The sequence below is a fragment of the Phaethon aethereus genome (assembly GCF_964289735.1).
Source record: "Phaethon aethereus genome assembly, chromosome: 26".
NCBI lineage: Eukaryota > Metazoa > Chordata > Aves > Phaethontiformes > Phaethontidae > Phaethon > Phaethon aethereus.
In genome coordinates, this window is record NC_138602.1 from 118871 (window position 1) to 137272 (window position 18402).

An 18402-nucleotide genomic window follows, 5' to 3' on the forward strand; every position below is an offset into this window, starting at 1 on the left:
AAAGAACAGGCCCAGCTTTTCATTACTGCCAGCCTCATCATGGGGGAAGCACCAACCCTGCTCTCAGCTCATGGAGCTGGCAATACCACAGCCTGGCTGGAGGCAGACAGATAGACTAGAGCCAAGGAGTTGGAAGCCAGCCTGGATTGAGAGGGCTCCACATTTGCAGGCCTGGATAGAGTAGCACCTGCCATCCTGACATAGTTCTCACAGTGGTAGGGTTGCTTTTAACCAACACCTCTCGGTTTTTAAGGCCTCTCCTGCTCTCCACAGATGATAATCATTCAGCTTGGGAACTCTCTTAAGTACATTTTCCTTTCAATGTTGCTGCATCACATCAAGGAACAGACTCTGCTAACACAGATGACAGCAACACTTGTAGTGCAACCTCCCAGGCCAGTGCTGTTGTGCTCCCCTTCTCATCCAGTCAAGCAGACTTGTGCAGCAGCCATTCTCTCAGCTGCTCCATCCTTGGAAGGCCTGAGCACCATTGGCAATCTATCCCCTACTGCTGTGCTAAGTCCACAGTCCTGCCCATCAAACCCTCTTCCTCATACACACTCTTTAATTAAGGCCACGTGCAGGTCCCTGCTCCTTGCACCCTCATTTCAGTACTTTGTGATGGGGATTTTTATTCTGGGTCTATACAGCAATGAACCCAAAGGGGACTAAGGAAACTGAAGCAAGCCCTTTAAGTGCCCCAGTTTGCAAATGTTTATCATCACATACCTGAATCCATAAATCCAGAATAGCCTCCCTCCTTCTGTGGTGCTCTCCAGCCTGGAATAAAGGTAATTTTAGCCATCATTACATAACCTGGGAAACTTACTTAAGGCTAAAATAATACTGATACTGGATATGGCTTGACTGCAGTGGTGGTTTGGATTTGTGGTTGGTTTTTTTTTTTCCCCCCTGCTCTGTCCTACAGCACTAAGAGCTCATACATCCTGCTGAAGATTCCCTTGCCACACTTTTATTATTTTACTTCTACAGTATTTTCTAACACTGATGCAATGACTTTCCTGTCTCTCATAGCTGTTGAAAGGACAGAGCACCACAGATCACAGCAGCCCTTTATTTAATGCCTTTTATGATGGAGTGACCACATCAGTGGACAAGGGAAGAGCTACCAATGTCATCTATCTGGACTTCTCTAAGGCCTTTGACACAATCTCCCACATCCTTCTCTCTAAACTGGAGAGATACGGATTTGATGGGTGGACTGTTTAGTGGATGAGGAATTGGTTGGATGGTTGCATCCAGAGGGTAGTGGTCAAATGGCTCAATGTTCATATGGAAACTGGTGACGAGCAGTGTCCCTCAGGGGTCCATATCAGGACCAGTACTCTTTAGTATCTTCATCAATGACATAGACAGTGGGACGAGTACACCCTCTGCAAGTTTGCAGGTAACACCAAGCTGAGTGGTGCAGTTGACATGCCTGAGGGGTGGTGTTCCATCCAGAGGGACCTGGACAAGCTCAAGGAATGGGCCCCTATGTACCTCATGAGATTCAATAAGGCCACAAACAGGGTCTTGCACCTGGGCTGGAGCAACCCCCGGTATCAGTACAGACTGGGGGATGAAGGGATGGAGAGCAGCCCTGCCGAGAAGGACTTCAGGGACCTGGTGGATGAAAAGCTGGACATGAGCTGGCAACGTGTGTTCGCAGCCCAGAAGGCCAACCATATCCTGGGCTGCATCCAAAGCAGCGTGGCCAGCAGGTCAAGGGAGGTGATTCTGCCCCACTACTCCACTCTGGCAAGACCCCCCCTGCAGTGCTGCGTCCAGCTCTGAAGCCCCCAGCACAGGAAAGACATGCAGCACCAGAGGAGGCCACAAAAATGATGAGAGGTATGGAATAGCTCTGCTGTGAGGACAGGCTGAGAGAGTTGTGGTTGTTCAGCCTGGAGAAGAGAAGGCTCCAGGGAGACGTTATTGTAGCCTGCCAGGACTTAAAGAGGGCCTATAAGAAAGATAGGGACAGACTTTTTAGGAGCACCTGTAGTGACAGGACAAGGGGTAACAGTTTTAAACTACAAGAGGGGAGATTCAGACTAGATATAAGGAAGAAATTTTTCACAGTGAGGGTGGTGAGACACCGGCACAGGTTGCCCAGAGATGTGGCAGATGCCCCATCCCTGGAAACATTCAAGGTCAGGTTGGATGGGACTCTGAGCAACCTGATCTAGTTGAAGATGTCCCTGCTCCTTGCAGAGGGGTTAGACTAGATGACCTTTAAAGGTCTCTTCCAACCCAAAGAGTCTATGATTCTCTGTACCATGACAACACCAGCCACTACTTCCAATAACGACCCTGCAACCTTTGTGTAGGCACAACAGTTTCATTGGCTTTTGCTTCAAGTTCATTTGCCAGACAAAGTTACAAAGGAACAGATCTATTTTCAAAATTAAAAAATTTCACAGACCAAACTTGACGCAATCTAACGCCCATCAGCTGTAAAGCACATGGCTTTTTCTTTTTGGTTTCGCTGGATCTGGCATTGCTCATGCCCATGTATCAAATCTTCGCACAGAGACACACCCACGAATAGGAAGGGGGCAAGGGAGTTTGTTATCTATGACCTGGCATGTATCAATGTAGGGATCAAAGAGGACTACGACAGGGAGGGTAGTGTTCCCCTTCCTCTGTCCAAGGAGATAAATTCGTCCATTCACAGTGCTACATCCCATGAAGAACTTCTGGGTCAAACATTCCTCATCCACCTGGGTCCATTCATCTGTTTCCACATCAAATCGAAAAGCTCCCCCTCCTATGGTGTACAGAGCACCATTGAGTGCTGTGATGCAGAGGTCATACCTGGGAGGGAAGAAACCTTTGATCAGAATCAATAGAAAGATCTAGCCCCTGAAATATTCAGTGCGACTTCAGTCCTCCTATGAAGAGTCCCGTTTAAACAGAAAAATCACAGAAGTGTCCGTGGGACAGGACTTTCTCCAGTCCAACCTCTTCTTAGAACAGGACCAACACTAGAAATCTTTCTGCTCCTGCCAGGTCCCAGAATATTATTTCTTACCTTGGAAGTGGCGAGAATGAGATGACATCCCAGCTGTCCGTCTCGGTGTTCAGCCTTTGCACTCCATCGTATACATGTCCATTTTCATCCAGGCCACAGACCACATAGATCCTTGTTCCCACACTGACCGCATCTCCTCTCTCCACAGGTTGAGCCATAGGACTCATGCTTTCCCATTCTGACTCCACCAAAGCCATGCGCTCCACTGCTGGGATTATCCCCTCATCTGTGTTCCCTCCAAGTACGTACAGGTAGAGTCCTGCTCCTACTGCACAATGGCTATTGCGGGACTTCTTCATGGCAGGCCCTTCCAGCCAGCTGTTTTCCAAGCAATTGTAGATAAGCACCCAGTCCACACTATACCACACAAACTCATCACGGAAATATCCTCCTGTCACAAAAATGAAGCTCCCTGGAAAGACAGCAGAGAAAAGTATCCATTACACAAAGGCTAAAAATGGCTCCTGAGAACTAGAGTTCTCATTTCTCCCTGGGCTGTACTGATGCAGGGGAAGATGAGCAGAGAAAATTACTGTTCTTTGTATCAATTTGCAGTACTTGATTCCTCATCTGCACAAATATACTGGGCCTACAGGATGCAGTAAGTCACAGAATCACAGAATCATTAGGTTGGAAAGACCTTTAAGATCATCAAGACCAACCATCAACCCAACACCACCATACCCACTAAACCATATCCTGAAGTGCCACATCCACACAAGTCCTTCCAAGTCTGCTCACACTCTTGAAGAGAATCATGGAAACACTGGTTGGAAAGAACCTCTGGGAATCTCATGTCCAAACTCCCACTTGAAATGGGACTATTACCAACACTAAATAAGGGAAGCCTTATTTATCTTATAAATATATCTTATAAATATATCTTATTTCAAGATATTGAGCTATCTTGAAAGTCTCCAAGCATGAAGATTTCACAACATCCATGGGTAAATTTAACTTAACGGCAGCTATAAATCAGAATTCACCATCTGTCAAAACCACCATGAAAGAGAAGGCCAAAAACTTACGCTGCTTAAAGTGAAGTTATTAGACTCAATCCAGATAAAGCTAATGTATGGAGTACAATAGTTTCTGCTGTATGAAAACAAATATTCAGCCTTGTCTAACATTCTCCCAGGACTAAAGAAAACAAAAGCATTCTTTAAACGAATATGAACAGGTTTTACGAACACTAAACAATGCAGTTTTACAGGAGAAGCAGCTGAACTCCCTGCATTTGGATCTCTAAGCCTCAACTTCTGTTTGCATTTGCTTAGTCCCACTTCTTGGTAAGTTACCTACTGCTGCCACTGCGTACTGGGTGAGGTTCCTGCGCTGCAGTGGAGAACAAGACCGCCAGATCCCTGTTTTAGGTTGAAAGAGAAATAATTCTTGCTGTTCCTTGTCATGCTTTCCTCCCAGGACATATAAGGTGTCATAGCTCCGACTAGCATAAGGACACAGTTCTGTATTTTGCCAGCTTGGTGGAGGACAGCTGTCTAACTTCTTTATTAATCTGGAAAAGGTATCTGTCTCTCCAGGGCGCTTGCTGCGTTTCACCAAGATATCAAGGAAGGACAAACTCAGAAAAGTGACCCTGACTTTGCCCACCAAATCCAGAAAGTCTTCCTCTCTCGTTGCTGGGTCCTCCATTATCCACCTCATAATACTGTCAAAAACCACATCTTCTCGCGAAACAAAGAGGTCATCACTTTTGAGGAGCTGCATCAGCATTTCTTTGGGTAGTGCCTTAAATTCTTCTTGGCACATCACATCCCCCCAGTGAGTAAGAGCCACATTCATAGCAGACGCATACAGCTCTATAAAGGCAAACTGCTGCGAGTAGGTCATCAGGCCCAGGCAGTTGGAAACATGCAGCTCTCTCTCCAGAAATTTCTCACATAACAGTTTCACCCTGTCAAACTGAAAAAAATCAGCTGTTTCCAGTAAGCTGGTCACATTCTCTTGACCTATAAGCACTTGGGATGTGCAAGTGAACTCAAGTAGTGCCTGAAAAGGTGCTGCATCAATCCCTCTGATCACTATGTGGTGTTCAGAGCTCTCTCTTGCCCCCCCAAAAAACATGGCTTCAAAATAACGACTGTGTACTGAAAGTACCCTACGGCTGACCTGAAACAGTCTCTCTCCAACCTCAAGAATTGTGTCTGCAATCATTCCTGTTTGAGGTCCCAGGTCCTCTGGTTCTTGTGCAGGCTCCATGCTTGTTGACTGCCAGGCAGTTAAAATTAACTCAGTCCTTATGCAGCCTTTACTCATGTGAGGTATCTGGAAACATTATCCTGGAGAAACACAAGATAAGCCAATCTTGTCCTAAAAATAGAATATATTTTTTACCCTCCTGCTTTGCTCTTCAGTTTTTCCTGCTGCTTCAGAGCAGCAATAGCAGGAGAGCTGTTTAACAAAAAAAAAAAAATGCAGATTTAGTTGGCATCTACCTTTGCCAGGTAAGACCACAGCAAATTAGGGGAGCTGTTAGCCAAGAGCCTGGACTATGAGGAAAGAGGAAAAACAACCAAAACCCTCCTAAGCACTGATTAAATATCGAGAAATTCTAGAAGAACATTGAACCCATTTGGAAAAAAGTACCCATTACAATCCTTTTCAGTTCTGCACATCAAAAACATAGGAAAGCACAAGACTACCTGGTAAAAAACATCGATTTCCCCAAAGCCACATCCTTCATCAGTTCAAGTTTAATATCAAATTCCAGGTTGCTTGCAGTATTTAGTACATACTTAACTTTATACTTTAGTAAGAGATAGACGGAAGGAATGAGCCCCCATTCAAACCCAGATGGCTGTCACATTCTGCCATCCTCAATATCAATGCACTAATTAACTATCGTACAACCAACAGCTCACTGATTCCACACAGTGAATTTGTCTAAGGTGTTCAGACCAAGCTATTAAGTGGACATATTTGCATAGTGACCTTGATCTAGTGCCCCTTATCCCAAAGGGCCCATCCCAGCAAGACTCAGTCCCATTTCTCAGTAGAGTTCAAGAAGCAGAATAGTGCTGTCTGTATCAAGAGCACCTTTTTTTCCCCTGGAGGTTCCCTCCTGCATTTCTGGAAGAGGCTTCTGCAAAACTGCTGTGATAAATGGTTTTATAAAGAGTCACTTTTAAGAATTAACCTAATAGAAAAGCACACACACATTTAAAATTCAGTTACCATTTTCATATTCTTATTTTCAGGTATTTGACTCCCAAATATAACCCAGAAGTCTGCACTGCATAAAAGGACAGCCAAGTATCTGGCAATGAAGATTGAGCAACCTATTAACGGAGCAGGAAATGCTGTAAACATGCCCCTCTCCAGAGTTTATGCACTTGACACATGACTTCAGGCAGATCTCTCTGTACCCTCTACATCTAGAGTCTAGAATCACTCAAGAGCTTCAACAGGTCTGTCTCCAATGCTACACTCAGAAAACGAGAGTGCAGAGATGGTGCAGCATGTTATTTGGTACCAACAACCAGCAATCTCACCTTCACCTAAGGGACAGTTCAAGACTCTACTCAGGCTGATGACAAGCATGTTCTGCTCCAAACACTCTCAATAAGGAGGCTCTTTTGAATTGCGCAATTGCAAGAAGAACAAGATTTCTAGTGTTAGAAAAAAATTATGTTGGAAGGAAGATGACCCTACACACAGCTCTGTGAAACACTCAAAGAATGAACCCCTAGGAGATTAAAATCCAAAAGCACTCAAGTTTACACAGGCAATATGCCACATAATACAACTGGTCCCCAGTTTTATAGCCTCCTGGAAGAGTTAGATACATTGAACTGGAATTTATTTACTTCAAATTCCCATCCATTTCAGAGATGACCCAGGAAAGGCTATGACTGAGAATACAGTGCTGCTGTCAAAATGAACAGCTAATACAACCTGTCCTCAGCATGTTTTCTTGACAACCTCTGGGAATAAGACTGCTGCTGCCACCAAAACAATTTACTCTGCCACAGCCTCCTCTAAAGGGCCCTCAAGAAAAGCAGGTGGCAGAAGCAGGTTACATACAGCTTACAGGCACATATTCTCTACTAGACAGTCTTTAAAATGCCTAACGGAAATGTAACAGAAACGCGTAAGTCCTCAGAAAAGGGAACAGATGCTCTCAGTCATTTCTCATCGATTTCCTATCTTAGAGTGAAGCATGGCTTCTGATCTGGTCCCTCCTGATTTTGCTGTGTTTACACACCTCCTGAACAAATTTCGTTTAGATTCACAGCTGTGGAGAACTGGAAGGTCAGCTGTAGATCACTTTCCCAGACTAAAAACCAGACATTCAAGAACAGATTAATTTGTATTTATTCACTCAAAACTCTTTAAATCTTGCTATTTCTGCAGTAGAAAAGAAATAAAATGGTTACTTACAAATCAAGTTATAACAAGCAAAATCACAAGTAGATAGCTACAATAGAAAAATATGCAGTATTTAAAGACACTGCCTACAACTGAACATTAGGATCTTAAATATTCTTCCCCTAAAATTCCAAGTATCAAATAGATACTTCCATAAGGTGAACCTTATGGTCACTCAGCCAAAAATCATCCTAGAAGTTAGTCCAGTCCTTCTGTAGAAATTTTGGAGCCTTCCGATACACATATCGCAGCCCACAAGATCTGGAACGAGTGCTAGAAAAGATCTTACCTTCATAGCTTGTACAAGTGATGACAAGGTACTATACAAGGAAAGTAATTTTCCTGCATGCATTGGAGCAAGCGGGCAAAAGAGACTGAACTAAACATCAGGAAGACTACAACACAATGCTTCCCAGGCGAGTACTGACATCTAACAGGAAGAAAAACATGTTCTAATGTATTTAGTCTTTAGATTAATTTAGATTAAATACATTTTTAATGTATTCAAAAAAGTAAATAATATAACGAATAATCAGTACATTTTTTACTAATGTTGTTTCAAAACTCACAAGATCAAGAGGGTCTCAGACAATTCCATGACAATATATTCTCTCCTATCAGCTCTAAACAATGTAGTTACACATTTATTTGGGGGGTGGGAGGGTTCAGAACTTAATTCTTACACACCATGCCCCATCGTCTCATCATTTATGGAAAGCCACAAAAATAACAGTTGACTGTTCTTTCACGCTAACAAATACACATTCAAACTCCTCCCGCAAAACAGGAAGCTTCTCACACAATGATAGTTTTCTCTGATGTCTTGGATCCCTGAAGTCTTCAGAGACAATCCAAAGAAAGCATTAGCCATCTTGCTGCTGAATGAAAGGGTTTGGAATAGCTTCCATTCCATCCTGTGGACAAATAAGAACCACAGAAGTCCCTCTGCAGACCACAAGTCCCAGCTGACGTGTGTCTTCCGTTAATTTGTATTGATCATCTGGATCTGAAAAGCAGAGATCCACAGTTACAATGCCAACATAAGGAAAAGAAACCAAATACCATCAACTTCAAAAGGCACAGACACATGGGTTTTTTCCAGGTATCTCTGCATTGTTTTACTGACCTAAAACTTTTATGGACTATGAAAGTGATACAGCAGTAATATGTGATGTCTCCAAGACATTACTGATTTACTAATTTTTCAAAGTAGCACATGCCACAGTGAGCAATACAAACTTTGCCTCTGTATGCAAAGCAGAACACATATCTTAAAGAATTCAAAGGCCCCTTCTTTCATCTAACGAATAGCATACAAGTGATTAAAAAAGCTCCTGATCCAGTTTCAAATGCCACTATAGATAAACATTTTGGGATCAATGCAGATCAGAAAAAGACCCTGACTTCAGAATGCACTAAGTACAGAATGCATTGATCCATTCCCAGACCAAGCCAACCAACACCATGGATGGGGACAGACAGGCAAACACTTAACACAGCAATAGCTAATTCTACCCTCCTTAAGATGTCAATATATTTGATAAAATACACTACACTCATCTTTTAGGACTCCCTTCTAAGAGCAAAGTTAAAGCATCAGGTGCTTCCTTGTAAGCAGGTAAGAGAACACTCTTCAAAAACACTGTCCTATCATATGATAAATCTTGTTTCAGAGAGGAGAAAGGGAAATGGGAGTATTTATCCTCAGATGGGAAAAAGAAATAAATAATAAGAAAAAAAACTTACAACTCTATTAGCTCTAAGAAGCTATAGAAGGCTTTAGTTCCATAGAAATGCAGGGATTGCATTTAAAGTAGAGTTTAAGACAGTAAGATACTAGTTGTTGCTGAGATGCTTTTCTTGATTTGAGCAAACCAACAACCCTCCAGCAGTATAAACAAAGGCAAAGGCAACTGCCTTATCTGAAGAGAGACACGCTACTTTATTCAAGCTTTAGTGGACAAGAGCACCAAATGAGTTATAGAGGAGCTCAAGCAAGGACTACGAAGAATGTTCTACCACAGGGAATGTGCTTAATCTAACTCTATTCTCTTATTCCTTTCTTTACAACTTAGCAATCAAGAGCATGTCTCGGTTTGGATGATGCCAACCTGCAGTTTCTGGTTATTCACTCACAGAGCTGTAAGACTTTTGTTAAGAAAATTGGGGGTGGGGTAAGGCAGCAGGGAAGGAAAGCTTTACACAGATAGCATATTACTTACCTCGCATATATTCAATGGTACCATCAAGCACAAGGTTCAGAAGAGGGTCAAATCCTTTCAAGACACCACTTGCTATTGAAGACCACACACAAAACAATGATTAGAGACCAAAACCAGGTATACAGCTGGTGAAGGGCACATTCAGTTCTCCAACTCTATTCCCTCCTTCAAGCAAGGCTATCAAGCAAATGACAGATATTAAACATTGCCCTCTTTACCAAAGTGCAAACACATAAGAACCTGGTTTGTGTTGTGCCAACTGAAACTTACAGGTTTTTCAATCAATTCTTCAGAATGCTCTTCAAGACGTATTTTTGTTTTCAGCCAATTTCAGGGGAATTTTCAGAATGCTTCAGCATAACAAATCAATACAAGTTACACCACAGAAAAACAAAACAAAACAAAGCCACTCCAAAACCAGATAAATACCATTAGCGAAGAGGCATAGCAAAAAAAAATGAAGCAAGACTGTCATATTTTCCTCAGAAAACCCATCTTCCAGGTGCCCTCCTGGAATATAACCTCTTTAGCATAAGCACTGCTTTCACAGGAATGCACTGCAGACAGACAAGCACGTTGTCCTGAAACAGAACATGATTCCACAAGACTGGTCACTAACTAAATCACAAGACTACACAGAATCATCTCCCAGTTTCAAAAATACTTGTTGATTACCAGCATTACTATAATTGCTAACAGCCCAAATCAAAGAAGAGACTCTTACAATCCCAGGTGTTATGTGAAGATCATAAAGACACTTGATGTGAATTTTTTTAGAAGAAATTCTGAACCAACAGATTCAATAGAATTGTCAACTGCTCAAAAACTACACACACACAAAAAAGCCACCACCACACTTATCAGTAAAGAGTCCAAGTAACTTCCAAAACTTTGTAAGCATCAAGTCCCAGTCTAAAAGCAAACCAAGTCTACTTTAGCAAAAGCTTCTGCTGAGTATCTCCCACGCAACATGCTGTTAACATTCAGACAAACAAGTGGTCTGCAGGTGGCACTATCTGCCGCATCGGGATGGATAGCTATAGATAGAGCCAAGAGAGCAAATAAGGTGGGGGAAACAACGACGTTAAGAGCCTCGAAAGCGATGAAAAGACATGATGAAATGTATTAAAACTATATATATACATATATGAACAATAAGGTATGACAGGTGTATTAATCGTAAGAACCATAAGTGTTTCTTTGATGCCTTAAGTGCACCTTGCAATGTGCAAAAACAGCCAAAAGAAACAAGCCAGTTGAAGACAACTAATAAAAGAAGAAGGAAGAAAGGTGCACGGATAAAACAAAGATAAAACTGCAGCCAAGGAATTAATGGAAAAGTTAAAGGAGACAAGCTTCACACCGGTAACAGCAAGCAGTAACAAACAAAAGCACCCACTATTCATCTTCATCGTCTTTCCTTGAAAGAAAGCAACGTGACCACACAGAAGACAAAAGCCGACAAGCAAAGAGCGAGAAAAAACGCCAAAATGCAAAGTAAGCTTCATGCTGTAGAGGCACATGCCTCATCCTCGGCCCCTTAGCCGGTGCTGGCTCACCTTCTCTCCCACCTTGAAATTTCACTCGAATTGTTTTGTCGATGTATTTGGAGAGGTCCAAAATACTCTCCTTCTTCTTCTTTTCCTTATCCTAAAGGAGAGGCTCAATCGGAATTAAAAAGATCCCTCCCCTAACCCACCCTTCCCCCCGGTTACATTATATACTCCGTAACACTGGTGGGGTTTTTTTATACTGCTGTTTGCGACACGTCTACGGAAACCGCCCCAAGGCAGAGCTCTACGCGAAGAAAGAGCACGAGGACAGAGCTGATTGTTACGGCAGCGGGCCGGCATCACAGGACGGGAGGGCCTGTGCAATACCACCATGGCACCTGCGCCATAAACCCCGCCGGGACCAGGCCAGGTCCACTCCTGGGCGGCCACGATCGGCGGGAGACAGTCCAGGCCCCGATAACCACCCCAAACAAGACCGTGCACCCACAAAAACCGCACTCCTCACCGCCATCTTGCTGGCACCACCACCACCTCCGCCGACGCTCGCCATTTCATTCGTCGCTGCCAGAAGTGACGTTATACCTCGGCGAAGCCCATTAGCGGCTCACGAGCGCGGGGCGGGACTTCCGGGGCGGGTTGCTGGGTTACCCGGTGGGGAAGGGGCCTGACCCGGCCCGGCAGGAAACAAAGCGAGTGGCGGTGCAGTGGGCTCGGTATGGCGGCGCGGCGGGCTCGACTCCGCGTCTGGCTGCTCCTGCATGTTCTGCCGCAGGTTAGTGACTGCGCCGGCCCTGGTGCCTTCTTGGACCCTACGCCTGGGTGGGGGGAGCCCTGCTGGGATGGGGGGTATCAACCGGACAGAGAGCGATCATGGGCAAAGTCGGGCGCCGGCCCGAGGCTGGTCTCAGGGCCCTGGCGGAGCCTACGGTGCTGATGGCCTCGCTTGGTCGGATGGCGTTTCTCCGTCTGAGAGTTCGCCTTTCGTGGCTAGTAACGGCGCGGCGGAGAGCAGAGCCTGGGCTGCCCGGCAGCAGCAGGAGGGTGCCGTAGCCCTCCGTAGCGGGAAGCGGGCTGCCTGCAGGGTGTTAATGACCAAGTTGTGGCCCGCTTTTTCTGAAGGAAAGAAAACAGCATCGTTCGTACCCCAGGCTGCACTCCCACGTCTGCATTATGTATCCTTCACGATTTAGCAGTATTTATATATATGTATATTTGGGTTTGTTTGGTTTTGTTTTCTCTTTCGGTGGTTAACAGCATATTCCTCATAGTTCTTAAAACATCAGGTCCCTGTTGCGCCAGCAACCTTCTCCATGCAGGCCTTTGGGAAGGATGCGCAGGCCAGCAGTTAGAGTTGGGGCTGGGATCCTCGCAGCAGGGACAGCTCTTGGCTTTGGGTTCATCCTGACTGACAAATTCACTCCGAGAAAGCAGCCAGCAGAAAAGAAATGGGATTTCTGCAGAACCTGACTCCATAGCCTGTATTGAGTCTTGCATTCTCATTACTTACAATACTAATAAGTTCTGTGGCATAAATTTTTAAGGGTGTGATAAACTAGGAATGTAATCCTGATACAGGAGAGAGTGGAATTTTAGTTATTGTATTGTCTGGTATATAGCTTTTGTATTTTAAGGTCATGTGTTTTGTGTTCTGAAAACATTGAAGTGTCATTTAAAGTTCTTAACTGTTTATTAGGTAATTTGGAGGGTAGTATGTAGTCTTGAGCATTATTGGCATAACATCTTAACACGACAGTCTAATTTTTCCCTCTCTGTACCTGTCTCCTTACTGATTCCTTGCCAGTGATCTTTAGTTACAGAATGGTCTTGTTGCCAGTTAACAACTTCCTTTTTTATTTTTGCATCATCCACTTTTTTCTTTTCCTCCACCATCTTTTCCTGCATCATCCCTTCCTTATTTCCCACATTCTCTGTGCATTGTGGCATCTCTGTTAATGCTTCAGGTGGACTGGTAGTGCCACCATAGGCCCCACAGATTAGTAAGATATAAGAATGGGTCAAGGACTGGCATGGAGTCAGTTTGATCCATCAGTTTGGAAAAGGTGAGCCCATCACAGTGTGGAAGGATAGCAAGTGGGATAGTCAACTGGTGGATACTTGGAGATCTTGCTTCAGCTCCATGCATTGCAGCATACTTCTTTTCTGTAAGCAAGTCATGTAGTATGTTTGTGCAGTGGAATATTGTTGCTTGAGCAAGCTTTGAACAGGCTGGCCAGAGTGCTGAAACAGTCCTGCTGTAGCAGCAAAAAGCAAATTTACTGTATACTGCTAATATGTTTCTGTTAGCCAAGCTGGCTCATTTAAAATTTATTTGAATACCTTGTATTTTGCAATACTTGTACATCTCTTGTACTTGCACTTGTCGGTATGGTTTTAGGTAGTACTTCATCCTCATCTTAAGGCAGAGAGGAGTGCTCTGATGTACTACTGTGATACGCCGGTGACTGATGGATGGGGTTATTCTGGGGGACAAAACTGACAACTATCACAATAAGCATTTGCTGTGCACCATCTGTACTCATTATCAATGGCTTACTTCTGTTTTAGTGCTGTTGGGCATATTTGGAATATATCTTTGTCTCCCTCCCTGCGATAAGATAATAGGATTTAATTTTTTTTTTCCCTGGAGCAGGGGGAGGTAGTCTCCACATTTGTTTCTAAACTTGATTAGGGAGAAGAACAGCTTGGCTAGTGAAGCGTGGCTCTCCCAAATCTGGGTCCTCATCTGGAAACAACTGAAGAGGGGTGTGATGATGTAGATCCGAGTACAGTCTACACTTAGATTGTGCTTTGGTATCTGAGTCCTCGCTTTTCATTTAACTTCCCTCTCATTCTAACCATTCCTTCATAGCATTGCTACCTCAGTTGTCCTGTAGCAATAGCGGGTATACATGAGCCTTTGACTAATGAAGAATATAGTAACATGATCTGCAGTGAGCATGTTGGATCTAGCTAGCTTTCAGCAGAACACTGAATTGAGGTGATGGTTTCTGTATTTAAAAATCAGAGCACTCTGTGATGTATGTCTGAAAGTTAAAAAGAGTGTCTGAAATTCTGGATTAAGATGGTGGTTGACAGTTTAGTCTCATGGAATTGTTGCATTGTGAATATGAAACTTTCTCCACTGTAAGGAGTGTTTTCTTTGTGTGCAGATTTGCTCTCCGCTATCAGTCGTCTCCAAATTGATTGGTGCAGTTCCCAGGAAAGAATGTATCTCAGATCTTGGGAACTAACTCTGCTACATGTCTTGCATTATCTGTACTGTAAGAGTAGGCATAGCTTGTTCATTCCTTCTTTAAGGAACACAGCTCCTTGTGTCTGTTAAATCTATCAGAGATTCAAGTGACCAAATCAGCTGATAGAACTAATGAAAGTGGAAAAAGTATATGGGGTGTCCAGGTGAGTTTGGGGATAGAGGCAGGGAGGAACAAACAAGAATGAGCCACTAGGTTGGCTCAGTCACTCACGCTGCAGTTTCTTGAAATGTGGGTGAGCTGAATTCCTCCTCTCCATCTCCTTCCATCATTTTAACTTGCAAGCCCCAATGCTTGTCTCTGAGCTGCCTTAAATCACTAACATGACAAAAAAAAAAAAAGGCAAAAAACTGGGGAGTGTTCTGCTCTTTTAATGCATTAAATAAACCATGGAAGGGTCATCTGAGGTCTCTTCTAATGCTACAGACAATTAGATTGGCTCAGTAGCCTGTTAAGTTCTGCCCTCAGACTTTACACTTATGTTTTGTGAAAACCTTTCCTTGTTTTGCAGCTTTATACAAAACACTTTGCTTTGTGTTAATTATGCAACAGTCTTCATAAAGCTATGATTCTAGCAGACTTCCAGCTTTGCAAAGGTCTTGCTTGTGACATGGCACTGTTGTTGAATATGGATGCCTGATTGTTAACAACAATACAATACAAATACTCACTCCTTATTCATATAGGGAAAAATGGATAATTCCCTACTTAACTGGGAAAAGTTACTCCTGCTATTTGAGGCTAGGAAGCCCATTCCTATTGAAGCTTGTTGTAGTGCTTTCTAAATCATATGTACTGTAAGAAGCAAGTATCATAAAAGCACCTTATTGTCGCAACAGCTGTTGTTTTCTCTCAGTGTTTGAAAAAGGCTGGGCTTGATATCCAAACACTTGGAAAAGAGCCCTTGGGAGTTGTGGGAACATTGTATAGGATCTACAGAGAGGAGATTACATTTTCTCTTGGGTTAATCTAGGATCTCTAGGAACTAAGAACATGATAATTGTTGCCACCATCCCAGTGCATCAGCTGCACTGCTTTGAACTTATTTCTGTTGTCTGGTGCCTAGTGACCTAAGTAAAACCAGCATCAAAGACCTGAGGTACTGAAACAAGAAACTCTGGTGCCTATGGCTCTGCCTAGGTGGGAGGTTAAGAACAAACTCATAGTTGCTGTTAACAGACTTCAGAACTATGCTTTTGATGCTAACAGATAATTGCTTTGTTAAAATGTCTGTTAATCCACATTTTCCATGGACTCCATTCTAAATGGACTTTCTAAAACTCTGTATACCTTCTTCTGCTTTTAGCCCTACTCATATTCTCTTTAATTCCTCTCATCCTTGATTTTTTTTTTTTTTACTTGTCTTTTGGCACACAAAATGACATAGTTTCTAAAATATTTTGAGCACTTCATGTTAGGAACCTTTTACTCCCATAATATTTCTTTGAAGAACATGCATTAAGCTGCTCAGAAAGCATAGCTGTGTATTACTGTCTTCAGTGTGCCATTTGGGGATTTTTACTGAGTTCCAGTAATGATTATCTAAATGGAAATGTAACACCACATCCTATACTTATTCTTTTGTTATAAAGATGTGTAGCCTATATCTTGTAAATGTAAAACTTCTAACTGTGCAGGTTGATTGTTTCTTAAATGCATAAAGCTGTTCAGTTGCAGGTAACTAGCTCCTGCAAAACTGCCTGAAGCTTTAGGAGGCAGTCATACACATAATATTCGAAACTGAGCTACTTAATTTTTTTTTTAAGCCTAGTCAGATCCTGTAGCAATAAGCAGGAAACACTTTTTTTCTGATCTTTTGTTTGTGTCTGTATTTGGGTCTCTGTGGCTTGTTACTCTTGAAAGTAAAATTCAAAATTATAATAACAATGGATTATTTTTCAATACCTTTTCCTTTTGTTGAAAGGGTTTTAGATGCTATGGTTGGATAGCTCAGATACAAGTTAAAAAGTCCACCATGGCAAATAGTTGCAGTTTTTTGCTAAACATATTTTTTCCTCACTACATATGCACAATAGTGTCTCCCTTCCCCCACAAATAGCTGTATCTTGTATACTTGCATGTCGCTCAAGTGGCTTTAATCTGCACTGAAATAAAGTGTAACCTGCGATGCCCAGCACACATCAGGACAAATGTAATAGATTTTAGAGCACTTAATGAACACTAATGTTATAAAAAAAGGAAGAAGTTGCTGCATGAATTATCAAAGACTTCAATATCTTTCATATATGGAAGAGCTAAATACAAAAATCTCTACCTCTTGTATATTTTAGGATGATGTTTCTTTACTGCTTTGCTGACATCTTGCAGTACAATGGCATCATTTATCCTTCAGGCAGTGTGGAGGTTGTTTAGTTTAAAGAACGATTCTTTGAAGTGTTCTAAAAAGCAACTTTTTACCCTGAGTGTCTCCTAGGGGTGCAGGGTAACCTCTGTTTAGTGAGGTTTGAAATAGAGAGAAATAAGAATTATGGCTTCTTTTAATGGATTTTTGAACAAATGCGTTAAGACACAACTTTTCTTCTGCCTCCAGTCATCTTTAGCATCTTGTTTCTCAGCTGCTACCTGGAGAAACAAATGTATAAGATGTATTTGTAACTGTATAATTATCAAATCATTAGTTTAGTTTATGAATGTTAAACGAGATGTTGGCAGATTAATCTGTCTCAACTTTCTGTCTAATTCAGTAGCAGTGGTGGTTAGGGATATTAGATTGTGTTTCTTTCCAGAGCAAGGTTTCATCAGTTCTGGTAGGCACAAAGTGAATTGCTTGGGGAAAACGAAATGTGAGCAATAGAGCAATTAAACATGTCTTCAGTCAATTATTTCAGTTTTGTTTGAGTGCTAGACAGGAGAAAGAGACAAGGAAGAATGAGTAGGGAGGAGCTGAATCTGTGGGCAGAGGACAATAGGACATGAAGGAGGGTGGTAGAAAGATAAGATAGATAGGGATTTGTTTGGAGTTGGATTTTTTTGGAGTTGGTGGTTTGGGGTTTTTTTTCTGAACCAAGCTGCTGGTGGTGGTGGTGGTGAACTGATGGTCTCTGCTTATCCTGTGTCTTGGGGTCACTATTGAATGGGCAGTGTTCCACCAGAAACAAAATGTGTGACTAATTAAGGTGAAAGCCAGATCAGTTATTGTATGTGTTTTGGATATTTTTTTTTTTAAACAAATTTCAAAGTGCTCAGGATTATTATGAATTCTCAATGGAAATTGCAATAGAATGGAGAAACTTCTCCTGACAATAGGAGGCAAATGCTCTTGGAACACTGAAATGATAATGGGAAGAATCCAATTACATTAACAATTTTTTGGTATTTGTAAGAAATGGATTCCCAAATCACTGGGCTAAAATAGTATTTTTGAGAATGCTACATTTAATATGCGGTCAGGTTTTTTTCCTGACTATCTAATAGCTCACATGAAGCTAAGTACAGATATAATTTGCATTTGCTCTCAGCATCATCTTTTTATAGTATATTACCAGACAACACTACTTAAACATTGAAGTTGCTCTGTAAGAGGACTTTGAGGCTCTGAAGCAGTAATTAAAGATCAGCAAGACTCTTATTCCTCAAAAAGAATCATTGATCTGGATTTGTATAATTGAATTTAAAAAAACAAACAGGACAAGAATAAAAAACAACCCTGAAAAGTTAGTTTTTGTCCTGCTTTCTGAGCATTTCTTTTGTATCTGAACTTTTTTTTATCTGAAGCATTTAAACCTTGCAGCACCTGTGCAATGGTTAGATCTTAATCTTAAATTGAATTCTTAATGTGGTGGTGTTCAAACCTGACCATATGGGTTGCAGAATGCACGTGAGCACACTTGGTACCAAGGTTCAGTATTTTGCATGAAGGAAAGAGTTCTTAAACTTAAACTTTCACAATTAGTGGAAATGGTGCCTGACACTACTCCCAAGACAGTGCCTGCAACCCCATTGCTGCT

At 42.3% G+C, this 18402-nt stretch overlaps 3 protein-coding genes across 4 annotated transcripts in view; 1 reads left to right on the plus strand and 2 right to left on the minus strand.

Moving 5' to 3' along the window:
- Positions 1 to 2507: 2507 nt before the first annotated feature.
- On the minus strand, positions 2508 to 5832 carry LOC309413876 (kelch-like protein 23; the record flags this gene model as incomplete). The annotated part of the gene is made up of 3 exons (XM_082011105.1): positions 4336 to 5832; positions 3038 to 3449; positions 2508 to 2820 (listed from the first exon to the last, which is right to left on the minus strand). The coding sequence occupies exons 1-3, from the start codon at positions 5312 to 5314 to the stop codon at positions 2508 to 2510; spliced, it is 1704 nt and encodes a 567-aa protein (XP_081867231.1). The 5' UTR covers positions 5315 to 5832.
- Positions 5833 to 8289: 2457 nt separating this feature from the next.
- On the minus strand, positions 8290 to 11712 carry LSM7 (LSM7 homolog, U6 small nuclear RNA and mRNA degradation associated; the record flags this gene model as incomplete). 2 transcript variants are annotated; one of them, XM_082010790.1, is made up of 4 exons in its annotated part: positions 8290 to 8432; positions 9649 to 9720; positions 11208 to 11298; positions 11668 to 11712. In XM_082010790.1, the coding sequence occupies 4 exons, from the start codon at positions 11710 to 11712 to the stop codon at positions 8290 to 8292; spliced, it is 351 nt and encodes a 116-aa protein (XP_081866916.1). The 2 variants fall into 2 exon arrangements, with proteins under 2 accessions (XP_081866916.1, XP_081866917.1); XM_082010791.1 differs by lacking the exon at positions 9649 to 9720.
- A 165-nt stretch (positions 11713 to 11877) lies between these two features.
- The window catches only part of SPPL2B (signal peptide peptidase like 2B), a gene marked incomplete at both ends in the record, with an annotated part of 42278 nt that continues 35753 nt past the window's right edge, over positions 11878 to 18402 (plus strand). Inside the window, one exon of the mRNA XM_082011123.1 lies at positions 11878 to 11934. Within this exon, the coding sequence (XP_081867249.1) occupies positions 11878 to 11934 (57 nt within the window). The remainder of the gene's footprint in view (positions 11935 to 18402) is intronic.